General features: G+C 41.8%; 1 protein-coding gene across 3 annotated transcripts in view; it reads right to left on the reverse strand.

The window, feature by feature from the left end:
• Positions 1-4,237: 4,237 nt before the first annotated feature.
• The window catches only part of LOC124595673 (growth hormone-inducible transmembrane protein-like), a 95,569-nt gene continuing 82,985 nt past the window's right edge, over positions 4,238-16,821 (reverse strand). For all 3 annotated transcript variants that reach the window (XM_047134526.1, XM_047134525.1, XM_047134524.1), the window contains one exon: positions 4,238-4,450. In XM_047134526.1, the coding sequence (XP_046990482.1) occupies positions 4,363-4,450 (88 nt within the window). In that variant the 3' untranslated portion in view covers positions 4,238-4,362. The remainder of the gene's footprint in view (positions 4,451-16,821) is intronic.

The following is a 16,821-nucleotide window of genomic DNA, read 5'->3' on the forward strand; positions in this document are numbered from 1 at the left end:
CCCCTTCATATCAGAGTAGCACTTGCAACCTATGTCCTGTATTTGCTGGATGTATTCCAATCCATGTGTTTCTCTACAGTTCTTGTCCTCTACAGCTCCCTCTAGTATCATGGAAGTCATTCCCCCATATCTTAACAGGTATCCTATAATCTGTCCCTACTCCGTATCAGTATTTTCCACATATTCCTTTTCTCACCAATTCTGCGCAGCACCTCATTTCTTACCTTATCAGTCCAGCTAATATTCAACATTTGTCTGTAGCGCCACATCTCAAATGCTTTGATTCTCTTCTGTCCTGGTTTTCCCCCACAGTCCATGTTTCACTACCATACAATGCTGTACTCCAGACATACATTCTCAGAAATTTGTTCCTCAAAGTAAGGCCTACGTTTGATACCAGTAGACTTCTCTTTGCCAGGAATCCCCTTTTTTGCAATTGCTAGTCTGCTTTTGATGTCGTCCTTACTTCGCCCATCATTGGTTAGTTTGCTGCTTAGGTAGCAGAATTCCTTAACTTCATCTACTTCGTGACCGTCAATCCTGGCATTAAGTTTCTTGCTGTTCTCATTTCTGCAACTTATTGCTTTCATCCTTCTTAGATTTACTCTCAATCCATATTCTGTATTCATTAGATTGTTCATTCCATTCAGGAGATCATGTAATTCTTCTTTGCTTTTGTTCAGGATAGCGATGTGATCAGCAAATCATATAATCGATAACCTTTCCTCCTTTAATTTTAATTCCACCCCTAAAACTTTCTTATATTTTCCATCATTGCTTTTTCAATGTACAAATTGAACATTAGGGATGAAAGACTAAATCCCTGTCTTACACCTCTTTTAGCCCGAGCACTTTGTTCATGGTTATTCACTCTTACTATTCCCTCTTTGTTCTTGTACATATTGTATATTACCCGTTCCTCCCTATGGTTTACCTCCATTTTTCCCAGAATTTTGAACATCTTGCATCATTTTACATGGGCGAATACTTTTTCCAGGTCAACAAATCCTATAAATGAGTCTTAGTTTTTTTTTAGTCTTGCTTCCATTATTAACCACCATGTGAGAATTGCCTCTCTCATGCCTCTGCCTTTTCTAAAGCCAATCTAATCATCATCTTGCACACGTCCTCAACTTTATTTTCCATTCTTCTGTACATTATTCTTGTCAGCAAATTGGATGCATGAGCTGTTAAGAGGATTGTGTGATAATTCTCGCACTTGGCAGCTCTAGCGGTCTTTGGAATTGTGCGGATGATATTTTTTCGGAAGTCAGATGGTATGTCACCAGACTTAAACATTCTACACATCAACGTGAATAGTTGTTTTGTTGCCACTTCTTCCAATAATTTTAGAAATTCTATGGAATGTTATCTATTCATTCTGCTTTATATGATATTGAGTCCTCCAAAGCTCTTTTAAATTCTGACTAATACTGTAACGAGATGTATGACAAAGGGGAATGGCCTGAGGACTTCGCTGCAACAGTTAGGATACCAATACAGAAAAAGAGAAATACTAAAAAATGTGAAGAGCAACGGACCATCAGTCTAATTTCTCATGCAGCTAAATAAAGTCTAGCTGAGAGTGTTGAACAGGAGGTTATATGGCAAGCTAGATAGAGGGATTGCAGAGGAGCAGTTCGGATTTAGTAGCGGAAAAGGAACAAGAGATGCTATTGGCCTGCTAAGAACTATAGGGGAAAGATATATGGAAAAGGGTAGAGAAATCTTTGCTGTTTTTATAGATTTAGAAAAGGCTCTTGACAGAGTTCAGTGGCACAAGCTGATGTATATCTTGAAGAGGAAAGGAGTAGATTGGAAAGAGAGACGACTGATACAGAATCTATATTTACACCAGAAAGTAAGGATAAGGATTGGAAATGAAATGTCAGAAGGAAGCATCATTGGACGAGGTGTTATACAAGGTTGTTTCCTTTCCCCACTGCTGTTTAACGTATACCTTGAAGAGATTATTGCGAAAAGTTTAGATGGGAAAAGAGGAATATGTATTGGTGGGAAGAGAATAGAATGTATAAGATTTGCAGACGACATGGTATTAGTGGCAGAAAGTGAGCGGACAGTGAATAACGTGCTCAAAGATCTGAATGAAGCTTGTGTGGAATATGGGATGCAAATAAACACAGCAAAAACAGAGTATGATCATCAGTACAAGACACAGACGGTCCAATATTAAAATAGGACAATCTACCATTAACCAAGTAAGTCAATTTAAATATCTCGGAAGCACAATAACTGAAGACTTGAGATGTCACCAGGAGGTGAAAACCCGAATTGCCATAGCGAAGGAGGCATTCAACAGAAAGATGAGACTTATGTGGCAAATTAGATAAAGGACTAAGGAAAAGTCTTGACAAACATTTTGTCTGGAGTGTGGCACTATATAGGGCAGAAACATGAACACTGAGACGAGCGGATGAAAAAAGGTTAGAATCATTTGAGATGTGGATGTGGAGGAGAATGGAGAGAATAGGCTGAATGGAAAGAGTGAGTAATGAAAGAGTATTGGAAAGGGTTGGTGAGAGAAGATGTCTGCTGAAGGTTGTAAGAGAAAGGAAAAAGAACTGGTTGGGACATTCATTGAGAAGGGAGTGCTTGCTAGTAGATGCTTTGGAAGGATTGGTTTGTGAGAGAAGACAGAGGAAGAAGGAGATACAAGGTGATACACAACAAAGGGAAGAGGAAATTATGCAGACCTGAAGAGGATGGCAGAAGACCAGACAGCCTGGCGAACTACCATGTGAAAACCTGCCTTTAGGCAGAACACTGATGATAAATACTGGATCCTGTGCCTCTTCTAAATTGACTCTTGCTTCTTCTTCACTGTTATCAGATTAGCCTTTACTGCAGCTATAGCTTCTTAGAGTTCTACTTGCTCTAGAATTATGGAGTATTATACATTGTTCACATTTTGTTATCGAGTATACAGGAAATCGGATACACTAACTTGTTCAACATTCTCCAGGAGCCAACAAAGTTTACCACAATCTCATGATCCAACATCAGGAAATAGAACAGGCCATTGCCCTACAGTTACATAAGGAAAAGATAGTGGGAAAAGTCAGAAAGATATGCCAAGAATGTTTTGTGAAGATTTCTGAACCTCATGGAATATCTAAAGCTTAAAAAACTAACGTTTTTGGTGATTACTAACTAGGACACCTAGGACAGCTCTGCCCATCTTTGTATTTAAACATGTACTTACCGTACACACCTGCATCCTCAATTCTATTTGCCTATTCCAATAAATTTTGTACAATACAAGTGATAGCTTTCCTTTATTTTCATTTGTAGTACAACTATAGTTCATAAGTTTCTTACATCTAATTCTCATTGAGAGATGACTAATCTGCAGCAGTCAGCATCCTCACGGTGCCAAGTTTGCATGTTGTACTGAGATATGATTTATCTGCATGGTAGATTTTTCCCTTCAGAATGTTATCCTGTAGAGTCTTGTACAAATAAGGATGAGGTAAAATAATTTTATTCGTTTTCCAAATTTTTTTTTTTTTTTTTTGTTAAGATGAACTGGCAGGCACACTGACAAGTATGATGCTCATGGTAGCCAATGGATTAAGAGGCCAACTCTCGGGGTGTGCACAGCACCAGCTCCAAAGAAAAAAAATTAAATTGCTGGAATTGACACATGATTAATTTTTGGGATCAAATACAATTTTTCAACCAATAGGCACATGTACACATTATTCAGAATCTTCTGAAAATCCATCTTATCTAAAAAGGGTTCACTGTCATAACAGACAAACTACAGAAGGTTAAAGAGGGAAGGTGACAAAGGATAGAACATGTAGACTGTCTACAAAATGAAAAATTTAAGAATACAACTGTCTGGGGAACAAAGTGTCAAAAGACTGCCAAGAAAGAGTGACAAAACATGTATTGACACACATTCATTATTGACATTATAACAACTGTTAAAACCTGATTATATTGTTGACTTAATTCACCAAATACTGTAGCGGTAGCCAACACTTCAAGTGCAGACTAGATAAATCTATAAATCAAATTTTATAATACTTTTAACAAACGGGAAAAGGTAATAGGAAAAAAAAAAATTAAACAAAATCTGTAATAAAGTATTTCTGTAGTTCATCCTAAATAACCACAAAATAATTCTTATCTTGTCATTCTTAGCTTTTTTTAAGCATATAATAAAAGGGTTTCTAATTTACTAACAACCAAAATAATATTACAGTTTGAATTGTCCTGTTGCAATTTTTAAGTTTTTATTAGGTAATAAGAAGTTACACAATAACTTAAGGAAATGAAGTACCAATTTAAATCAATTACAAAGATTATTTTACATAGAATTTAGTTTGATCTTCATTATTTCCTTCTGTTGCTTCCTGAACCAGCTAGAATCATAGCAATTCGTATGAAGATGTTCACTGTATCTAGATAAATAGAGATTGACCTGAAATAAAAAAAAAAGCAGCACAATTAAACCACAGCTGAAAACTGCATTACACTAACCATAACAGTAATCATTCTCTCTGCAGCAGGTATGTGCCAGCAACAAACGTTTTGCTAGATTAAAACTGCTTGTCTAGCATGAAAAATTCATTTTGGAAATACCCCAGTGACTGTGACTAAGCAAATTTCAACTAATAACTTTCTTCCAGGGCTGCTAGTATATCAAGGTATGCAACAGATCTTTTCTAGGGGTTTTGCAAATACGGGGAGAGATCCTGGCAGAATTGAAGATTTAACGACAGGTTTTGAGTCATTCCTGGATAGCTCAGCCAGTAAGAGAATAATTAAGATAGTTTTTTTACAAAGAGACATTACACAAAAAATACACGAAAGAAACAAAACTTTTCATGTTCCTGAGAAATTATTGGATGTGTCATGTTATGTAGTGAAAATTTTCATTAAAATTTATGAACTCTGTAGCAAAGGATGAGCAGTTACCACAGAAGTGTTCTCACTTAGCTGTAGAACGGTATGTACGAGGCCCGACACAAAAGTAACAATATCAATGATAAAAATTTCTATAGTTTGTGTGTATATTGAATTGGTGGTGGATTTATTTTGGGTCCACATACCTCTTTATCAGCTTCTTTTATAGCTCAAAACATTTCTGCAGTTAATTTTCTACGAGGCCACACATGAACATTGGCATTTTTGATTTCTAGTGTAGTAGTATTAATCCACTGCCACTGAGTTGACCAATTTTGACGGAACTTGTCACAGCATAAGAGCACAGTTCAACATTGAAAAGTAACATTTGCTTAATACTGAAAGCAGTCTTCTACTTCTATCGGTTCTATCAATGTTGAAATTACTGATAAAAATAAGCATGTTAATATATAATAGTTGTTTTTAAGAGAGGTAAGCAGGCAGTTAGTTAGTTCTTACTGAATACGTCAGCTAGGTACCAAATAACGTTGCATTATAAAATATGAAAAACACATACTAACTAACAAACATAAAATTTCAACTCACTGACACATTCTTAAAAACAGATGATTGAGCAATAGTTCAAAATAAACTGTTGGCACGAAGTGTGATGGCCCAGACAGCCACTGCCTCTTCAGGGCAGTGGGGGCAACAGGGAGTCCTGCCAGTCCCTCGATGGGCTGACATGGCTGGGGTTCCCTCAGAGAGAGAGAGAGAGAGAGAGAGAGAGAGAGAGAGAGAGAGAGAGAGAGAGAGAGAGAGAGAGAGAGAGAGAGGGGGGGGGGGATAAAAAAAATCCCCTTAATGAATAAACTGTAAAACCAGATCAGCTACTGAGGCATCGTCCCATCGTCCGCTAACATCATAGGTAGCGAGTCAGAAGATTCCACTGCAAGGCGCCTGGGTTAGGATAGTCCAGCAAAATGTGAACAACTGTCAAATGGGCAATGCCACAACATTGAGGTGGATCCTCACAATGGAGGAGACAACCATGAGTCAGCCAAGTATGGCCAATGCATATATTCCAGATTCCAACTCCTCAGAACTTCACGGCGATTAACAATATGATTCTGGACGTGTATACGACCTGGAACAACCAGGAGATCCGTGAAAAACCTGGGAATTTTTTCATCCGGGGAATCTTTTAGAATTCCAGAAATTTTTCGTTGTTTTAGTTTTCAGTTATATTTTTGTAATTTCGACTGGTAAGAACTGATACGCTAACAAAGGATATTACTGTATCCCACTACTGCAGAATAATACTGCAGCATTAAAACATGAACGTGCCATATAAAATAGCACAGTGCACATACAAGCATCTGCCAACAGCAAAATGTGTCTTCCTAGACTATGCAATGCTTCATAACAACAATTTGCCTCCAATGAGTGTGACGTCACAACTGTTTACATTAGATTCATTCAAGCAGATATGAGTGGGCTCATCTACACGCGCAGTGGAGTCGCGTATGAGTACACCTTCTCCCTCTTCTGGCTACAGAAGTGTGGCTGTTGGCTGTGTAAGCAGCAGTAGCAGCAACCAGCCACATGGGGTACCCGGAAAAATGTTACTGGCACGTCCAAGCAGCCAGATTCACACGTGTGCAGCAGGCCCAGCTCTAGTGGAGGGAGGGCGGCAAACTGCAGTATCTGAACCAGGTGGCAATTTCGGGGGGAGGGGAAAATTCATATTCTTGAGGAAAAAAACTGTTTCACAAAGCACCTAGCATCCAGCGCACGTAGGACTATCGATTATTCAATGATTGTGGAACACACCCCCTGCTGGTTTTGGACATTTTTGAACACAGTCTAAGTTGATTTCTGAATGAATTATAAGTTGATTTTTGAATGCGTGCATGATGTCTCTGCCAAGGCTATCCTCGTCGCATCTAGAAATGAATTTTCCTGCAGACAAAACGGAATGGGGCTATACAAGCTGAGCGGAATAAAGCCAAACCAGTGAATGCCAACTGCTGCTTGTTTATGCGATTGATTTGGTTTGCAAATGCTCAGCAATGTTATAATTACTAGTGAAATCCATAGATTCAGACTATCTGAGTAGAAATACACGACTAACAGGAATAACAGGTAGAAAGATTATGTATTATCTTCAAGGTGTATCCAAGAAAGTGAAATGACAAAATTTTTGGCCAGATTGCAACACTAGACAGGGCTAGTTGTAGTCCCCAGCTAGCAGTCACTTAAGTTCCATTCTGGGAGTAGCGCGGAAAACGCATTGCACAAACACCTACTAACACCTAACTGGAGAATAATCACTGTATAACTTAACCGGTGATTGTGGCAGGGTTAGTAAAGTTAACCGGAGAATGAGTTTTGACAATGGTAGGAATAGTTACAGAATTAGTGATGACAATATTGTTTGTTAGAACTAGTAAGGAGAAGAAACGGGGACATCACACAAATTATGGAAGAATATGAAGATTCCAAATTTATACAAAAATTTCGTTCTACTACTTTTCGGTCTCGTGCATGAGAAACTGGAGCGTATGAATGAAATGTGAAACTATTTCCTTTTGATTGTAGTAGGCCAAATAGGTACTCCGTGAATTATATTGTCGTACCATAAAAATGGTCGTTATTGCCAAAACAGCCTCGCTTATTTGGTGTGTGTTACAATTGCTGCAATGTTAGAAAGGCCTATTTTCTGTTATCTAGCAGATAGTGACAAAATAGACATAATCAGATCGAGAAACCACACCAGTCTTTGGTACTATTTGTATTAACAGCTTTTTCGGTATTAGATGAGTAATAGTTCTTTTGCAGAAAGGAAAGCATGCCATGTACAGTTGTAGCAAGATTAGAGAGAAAAATCCCTAGGACCTAAGGACTGAAGAAATGTGTACTGTCTGCCTGTGTCTTGTCTATACTGGCTTTAGGTATCCTATATTTAATTTTATGTCACACAGTAGAGCAATTTAGATAATAGGCAATAAAGAGTCCAGATTTTCTGAAGAGTTCTTGTTCTCCCGGTTACAAATAATCCCACACAGTATTAACTGCAATTTTTAAATTTTTTTATATTTTTAAACGGGGCAAATGTCAAACTGGACAACTGGGAGCAGGAGAGGCACTACAGGATTTTTTAATTTCCACTGTCCTGAAATAGTTTGATGGCATCCATTACAAAATACGCATGTTCGAGTTCCACAGAGCGAAATACAGAGACATGTGGTATAAGAATGTTGTTTGAAGAGGCGTGGCATTGCACTTCGGCACACTTAAGACCAAATAACATGTCTTACATTTCCTCGAAGATATATGTTTTATGCATCAGACTCTTCAGAAAGATGTGCACTACAAAATGAACTTATTTTTGAAAAGTCTTTAATATTTGACGTTCTGATGCGCAGAGCAGTCCAAGTTATATTGCGGTGCGGGGTGGTCTCCATGAGACCCGTGTTTATGTTTATTGATTTTTCTGTTTCCTCTTCGTGTACTGCTCCAACATCACATGAAAACAAGATGGATTTCTGTGGCTGGGAGCTATCAAGTGAATTAAAATACATTCACATAATTACAGAAGGCTAAAATGTGGTACTGGTCTCAGATTTTATTTTATTTTATTTCCACCTTTCCGACAGTCAAGCATTAATCGCCTTGCAGAATGAAGCTATTTTGTTGGTTTGCTAAAGAAATTTGGCTTTTATTAAGCTTTCCTGCTGAGGCAGTAAATTTATTTGAAACAAAGTGTTTAATTCCACACTATTGGCTAGTTTCAACTGTTCACTGCATTTCAAGGGCACGTTTTCATGTTCTAGCACATATGGCATTATGCCATAATAAAGAACCAAGCACGAGATAATACAGTATGGTACTCCGAGAAAATTTAAGTCCCGAAAATCACACCGAAAAGCTTAATATCAGGTCGAGGCCTACGTCATTGGGAATATGGACATACAAACGTGCGCTTTAAGGCAAACTATGCATTTTAGTATGGTTCACGAAATTCCGATGCTCTTGAAGTATCCTAAGATGTCTTGTTTCTTTTATGACATAATGTAAGTAAGATTTTTTAATGTTTTACACATATTAACATAAGAGCTTCCTATATCACCGTAGCTGCACAAGCACGCCTCTTATCTGGCACTCTCTGGCAACTGATGAAATGAATGTAACAAGTCGCGGGAAAATATTGCGAATTGGGGTTCGAAAAACGTTATTTTCAAAGTAAATTTCCTTTCATGCAAGATGAACAATGTGCACGAATGTACGATGAATTTCTTAAATCACAGGGCACTTGCTCTCATTTAAAAATCAACTCTTTGATGACTAGCCATTTAGAAGAATTTCGAGCCCAGAAGATCAGAGATTTATGTCGGTATTAAAACTTTTACTGGCGTTTTGTGTAATTTACCTTAAAGCGTAACATGTGCTGAACAGATCAACATTATATGTGAAAGCTTAGCTTCTCTTGTATCTTATTAATCTTCCTGATGAATATTATACGAAAAAGCTTTTCTTTTCTTTTCTTGTAGCAATACTATGTACGAGGGCAGTTCAATAAGTAATGCAACACATTTTTTTTCTCGGCCAATTTTGGTTGAAAAAACCGGAAATTTCTTGTGGAATGTTTTCAAACATTCCCGCTTCGTCTCGTATAGTTTCATTGACTTCCGACAGGTGGCAGCGCTGTACGGAGCTGTTAAAATGGCGTCTGTAACGGATGTGCGTTGCAAACAACGGGCAGTGATCGAGTTTCTTTTGGTGGAAAACCAGGGCATCTCAGATATTCATAGGTGCTTGCAGAATGTCTACGGTGATCTGGCAGTGGACAAAAGCACGGTGAGTCGTTGGGCAAAGCGTGTGTCATCATCACCGCAAGGTCAAGCAAGACTGTCTGATCTCCCGCGTGCGGGCCAGCCATGCACAGCTGTGACTCCTGCAATGGCGGAGCGTGCGAACACACTCGTTCGAGATGATCGACGGATCACCATCAAACAACTCGGTGCTCAACTTGACATCTCTGTTGGTAGTGCTGTCACAATTGTTCACCAGTTGGGATATTCAAAGGTTTGTTCCCGCTGGGTCCCTCGTTGTCTAACCGAACACCATAAAGAGCAAAGGAGAACCATCTGTGCAGAACTGCTTGCTCGTCATGTGGCTGAGGGTGACAATTTCTTGTCAAAGATTGTTACAGGCGATGAAACATGGGTTCATCACTTCGAACCTGAAACAAAACGGCAATCAATGGAGTGGCGCCACACCCACTCCCCTACCAAGAAAAAGTTTAAAGCCATACCCTCAGCCGGTAAAGTCATGGTTACAGTCTTCTGGGACGCTGAAGGGGTTATTCTGTTCGATGTCCCTCCCCATGGTCAAACGATCAACTCTGAAGTGTATTGTGCTACTCTTCAGAAATTGAAGAAACGACTTCAGTGTGTTCGTAGGCACAAAAATCTGAACGAACTTCTCCTTCTTCATGACAACGCAAGACCTCACACAAGTCTTCGCACCCGAGAGGAGCTCACAAAACTTCAGTGGACTGTTCTTCCTCATGCACCCTACAGACCCGATCTCTCATCGGATTTCCATATGTTTGGCCCAATGAAGGACGCAATCCGTGGGAGGCACTACGCGGATGATGAAGTTATTGATGCAGTACGACGTTGGCTCCGACATCGACCAGTGGAATGGTACCGTGCAGGCATACAGGCCCTCATTTCATTTCAAGGTGGCGTAAGGCCGTAGCATTGAATGGAGATTACGTTGAAAAATAGTGTTGTGAAGCTAAAAGATTGGGGAATAACCTGGTGTATTTCAATGCTGAATAAAACAACCCCTGTTTCAGAAAAAAAATGTGTTGCATTACTTATTGAACTGCCCTTGTATATTAACTTAAACCATTAACTTTTCCTGTTGGTGGAATTTGAATTCATACTTTCGTAATACGAAAATATGCAATGTACATGTTGCTACACATCAAAGATCTTTCCAAAACTTGTTTTTCCCCCTGAGTTTTGTTTTCTAAAGTGCTGAGAAATTCTATGCTGCTGTATAAAACCATATCCATTCAAAGGATTGATAAGTTTTACCGTTCCGACGGAAAGTATACTGTCACTTAACATGGAAAAAGTGTATTTTCACCCAGGAGCAAATTTATTTTTAACCGGGAGATCAGGAATTTTTTGCCCTTGTTCGCATATTCACCCTGCTGGAATACTGATCAGAAAGTGGCTTGCTGGTAGCCGATTTGGCCAGCCTGTCTGAGAGTTCATTCCTCGAGATACTAACGTAAGTGTCCAGACGTAGACCACCAAGCATCCACACTGCTAGAGGGCAAAAAAAGAAGCCCGGATAGCCAGGAACAAGGGATGGCAAACGTAACACTGATAAAGAGCTTGTAAACTGCTCAAAGGGTTGCTACAGATGGGGAAGCACTCACTGGTGCAGGAACGGACACACTTAAGAGCACGAGAGATAGCCATGAACTCCACAGTGAAAAAACTGCAGCCATCTGCCAAGGAGTGGACTTCGTTACATCTCACACGAATGTAAGCAAAGCCAGGGTAACTGACAACTATTGAGCCATCAGTATAGACAACTTCTGAACCATGAAAAATGCTGAGAATTGAGAGTAATTGGTGACGGAGGGCTTCAGGATGAACCGACTCTTTCGGACTTTGTGACATGTCAAGCAAGAGCTGCAGACAGGGGAGGCACCATGAAGATGTACATGAACGGGCCAAGAGGAGAAGTGGTAGACGGTAAAGATAGCGTTTAGAAAAAAAAATGACCTGGGCTGCCACTGCAGGAGGTGGATCTTTGTATCTGGAAAGACCAGATGGTAGTTTGGGTACTCCAGGGAGCAGTGGACACACAATGCGTAAGCGATCAACTGCACAGAAACCACAATGATGGAACCCCTGCCTCCGGTAGGAGGCTGTTGTCTGGGCAAGTCTGAAAGGTACCAGTTGCCAGTGATACCCCACAATAGACTATATGGTCCCGCAATTGTAATTTCGAAGGTGATGCTGAGCCATATGTGTAATCCAGAAGGGAATGAGCCAATGCTCTGTAGAGTCTTAACGGAGTATAGCAATCTATGCCCCAGTTGGTGTGGCTGAGGCATTGAAGAGCATTGAGGTGCCATCCAAATGTACCGTTTAGTTGATGAAGATGCAGAAGTCATGTCAACCAGGCATCAAAGACCAGTCCCAAAAAATGATGAGAACCCACCACATTGAGATACTGGGCAGCAAGGTCCGGATGGGGATGGTTTGTATGGCGATGACAGAAATGCCTCACACTGGTCTTGGCAGCAGAAAAATGGAAGCCATTACTGACAGCCAAAGACTTCACTCCGTGCATTGCTCCTTGCAGTCTACATTCAGCAATTCCCTTCATGGACAAAGAAAATCATCATCAGCATACTACGAGGGGAACACTGTAGGCCCTGCAGCCACCACCAGGCCACTGATAGCCACTAAAGAGACAGACCCTCAAAACAGAACCCTGTGGAACCCCATTTTTCTGCAGAGTGGAGGTGCCACAGGAAACACCAGCCTCTACCTTAAAAGTGCAGCATGGAAGGAAGTTCCAAATAAAAATCAGGAGTGAGCCACAGAGGTCCCACGCATGTAAGGTGGCAAGCATATGGTGGCATCTTTGGTAACTTAAACTTTATGCAGATTGAAGAAAACTCCAACAAAAGATGCCAAGCAAAAGATGTTTGGCTGGCAAATTCCAGGTGGATCACATTATCTGCAGTTGAGTGGCCTCGGCAAAGGACACCCTGGTCGAAGCCACAATGTCCCGGGATTCAACGAACCAATACAGCCTTTGACTCGCCATACATTCAAGTAACTTGCAGAAGACATTAGTTAAACAGATTTGATGATAGCTGTCTATCTGAAATGGCAGTTTACTCAATTTCAAACCTGGAATAACAACCCATTTCTCACCACTGGGAAGAGTGTTCCCCCTCATTGTAGATACAGTTAAAATGGGCAAGTATATGACATTAGCTAGTCCCTGATAAGTGTTCAAGCACTTGGTTGTGCACACAGACCAATCCATGAGCCATCTAGGGACAGAGAGCAAGTGTGCTACCGAATTTCCACTTGGTAAACTGGGCATTATAAGCCTCAAGGCATTGTGAAACAAAACATAAACAGAAACACAGTGTTTGAGAAGATAGAGCACGGGCAGATGGTGGACCAACACTGAGGCCTGGGCAAAATGTCGAGCAAAGTGCTCTGTGACAGACCAGGCTGATGAAGATATCATTATTCAAGGAAATTCCTGGGACACATGTAGGAGGATGGCGGTCAAAAGCATCCCTGATCTTTATCCATACCTGTAAGGAGGGTCGGAGGGAGGGAGGGGAGGGAGGGAGATATATATTGGTACCATCTGTAGTGTTGGAGGGCATGACAGTGGTCTTTCATAACTGCAGCAATTTCAGGGTCCACCAAGGGACAGCCTTTGCTTCGGGAGAACCCGAGGAGCAAGGATTCGCCATGCACCAGGTGAAAGGATGATGTTGGCCAAATTCTTTAATGGCTCATCAAGCCATTGTGTGGTGGAGTAGTTTGGATGGCAGCCAAGGAAAAGGCATCCCAATCAGTAATAGTAAAGGCTCACCTGGAAAGGTGTCCAGGTGAGTGATACTGAAGAAAATATTGCTGTCACACAACTCATGGCTCCCCACTGAATGGAGGGTATGGATACAGGACCACAGGCAGAAAGATCAATGGCCAAGAAAGTGCCATGTGCCACACTAAAGTGTGTAGAGACTCCAGTATTGAGGAGGCAGAGATGAAGCCCTGCCAGTTGATCTTCAATAACCTTGCCCTACTTAGTGGTTGCACTACCACCTCACAGACAGTTACGGGTGTTAAAATCCCCAAGGAGAAGAAATGTGGGAGGGAGCTGTTGAAGGAGGGCACGAAGAACAAGAAGCATAAGATGCCAGTCGGGGGGGGGGGGGGGGGGGGGGTAAATAAAGACTGCACATCATTACTAAATAGTCTAAATGGACCTGAACAGCTGTCACTTCCAGTGCAGTATGAAGAGAAGCACATGATCTAATAATGTCCATGCAGACTGATGTACAGACAACACTGAAGACTCGTAAAGGGCCAGCTTGGTTCTGGCAGAAGGCCTGAAAACCATGAAGAGATGGCGAATGAATATCCATAAAATGATGTACCTGCAATACAACACAAGCTACAGAGCAGAGAGAAAGAAGAGACTCCAATTCCAGAAGGTTACAACAGTAACCGTAGCGGTTCCATCGGATGAGAGTAATACAAGAGGCTGATTGGACAACAAACAGGCCAGAATTGGTCATACTGAGTCAGTGTCCATCACCAGTAACGATGGAGCAACTTCTACGAATGTAAACCATCATGCTCTAAAAGAGAACGAGTGTCCTTGAGGCCCACAGAGTGTGGGCCCTGTGTCTGATTAAGTAACAGACTTCTTGTCCTGGAGACAATTGGTTGGAGGGTTCCTAGAGGAAGCCCCAGCCCTGGCAGATGCCAGAGAAGATAGTTTCTTCTCCAGCCAAGGAGTGGTTCCATGAGGGGAGGGAACAGGAACCACCAGGGCGGAGGAAAGGGAAAGGGGGACAGAACTGAGGTAAGGAGAAAGATGAAAAGACGCAACAGAAGCAAAGGCAGTGGTTACAGGTACCGGATAGAGACAGTTGAATTTCTATGGGGCATCAGTGGGGGACATATGCTTGAGAGTTTTGAATTCATGAACCTTCCCTTCCTTTTTATATATCAGGCAATTCAGCGAGGGAATGATATCCCCCACAAAAACCAGGATGAGGGAACCGGTATCAACGCAATTCCCTTAGGACCTATCTGAACTCACTAGATGAAATGAACACCATAGCGTTCCAGTTTAATTCAGAGTTCTTCATCAGATTAAAGGAGCATAGCCTTGTGGAAAATAACACCTTCAGTCATATTTAAGGACTGGTGAGGAGTAATGGTCACTGAGGGATGTTTCTTAAATATTTGCAAGCACAGAGGGAAGCTGACTGACAGGCAGAAGAGGGTTTAATCAGTAGGGAACCTGGATCCATCCTGGTATCATCAGGGGCTCACCCCTTGGGCACCACCCAGCTGCAGCAAGGGCCACCTGGCACAGTTGCACTGCTGGGAGTTCTGATACACCGAAAGACAAGTGAACATTCCTAAGCACATAAAAGGTGATGATAGCTCAGGTACCAGAAGTGTGATCCCTGTGTCTTCAGAAGGCTCAGTCAGATGGATACATAAGCAGTTTCACCACACGGGGTGGCTGTATGTGCTGGTGATCTATTGCAGCATTGATTGGTTGGTTGATTTGGTGGAGGGAACCAAACAGCGAGGTCATTGATCTAGAATGGCAGAAATCAAAAGAAACAACAGAAATGGCACAGTTCAGTGAAGGGGAAGGGATAACGTGCAAACAAACAGGGGAGAAGGGGCATCAGGGCAGCACAAAGAAGAACAGGAGGGGGGAGGGGGAAAGGGGGGTGAAAACTGTGAGAACAGGAGTGTTCCAGAAATAGTATAGGCGGTAGGGTGCCAGCACCACCACCAATCTGTCCTGACATCTACACCGTACCATTATGATGGTTCAACAGGGATAACAACAGGGGAAGAAGACACAAGAAACAGGGAAACAAAATAGCACAACAGGCCACACAAAATGCAGGGAAAAGGTTGGTATAACCTGGTCAGTGTGGAGGTATGGTCAAGACCTCCATAACCAACACCCACGCTAACTGAGGGACTAAAATTCAGGAGGAAAGTTCAAGGACTTATACCTAAGAGGAGAAACCATTTCACGAAGAAAACTGAGGACAGGCGTAATCATGTGAGGATCGTCCGCTAACACTCCAGGACAAGGAAGGTGGGAAGGCGTATTTAGTGCAAAGGACCAAAAGGGACAAGCAGTCCAGCAAAATATGGAATATGGATCACCGTGACAGGAGCCACACACCTAAAAAGGGTGTGGCATGGATCACTGTAGAGTAAAAAAACCATGAGTCAACCTAGTATGCCCAATATGAAGACAGTAGAGGACAGCAGGTTCCCGCTGGGAGAGGCAGAGGGAAGATCACCACTTGTCTGGAGTCTTCTTGATGGTGCGAAGTTTATGACATAGGGATGTCATCTCCCAAGAGTTGGCAAAAAGGATTTGATGTAAAGCCGCAAACCTGTCCCCACAGTGAGGTCACGGAGAACAGGTGCCCACAACCCCCAACCAGATCAGCAGGTTCATTCCCTGAGTTGCCTATGTGGCCAAGAACCCAAATTAAATCAACTGAACATGCAGCATCACCAAGAACAGTGAGAAAGTCATGGATGGCAGATACCAAGGGATGGCAGAATAAACTCCAAGCAATAGCCTGAAGGCCACTCATTGAGTCCATACCTAATAAAACTCTGGTGAGGAGAACCATTTAATAAAGCCGAGGACCCGATAGACGAATACCAGTTCTGCTGTGAACACCCCACATGTGGCAAGCATGAGATGATGATCCATGCCAACAGAGGCTGTGAAGGCATATCCTGCTTGACTGGCAGAGTTTGACGTAAAAAACAATGGCATCTCGTAACTCCCGTAAGAGTGTTTGGAACAAACAATGGAACACCATTAGAGTGATGGAGTCTTTATACCCCCCCGAAAAGAACCATCTAAATCTGTGGGTGAGGGGTTATCCAAGCGGATGGCGGTGGGGGTCAGGAGTGAACATGGAGAAGAGGACAAGGAAGGGAGATGGAAGTCACGGCAGAGAGAAGAGGGGCAGAGCCCAATTGGTAAACCTACCTGATGATGGGCAGTGGGTGGGCAACAGCCCGAAGCCATGAAAAGAATATGACAGAGGGGGTAGGCAGGGGAAGAGCAGATACTAACGGCATAGGA

This window comes from Schistocerca americana, chromosome 2 (genome assembly GCF_021461395.2).
Source record: "Schistocerca americana isolate TAMUIC-IGC-003095 chromosome 2, iqSchAmer2.1, whole genome shotgun sequence".
In the NCBI taxonomy this organism is placed as follows: Eukaryota; Metazoa; Arthropoda; class Insecta; order Orthoptera; family Acrididae; genus Schistocerca; species Schistocerca americana.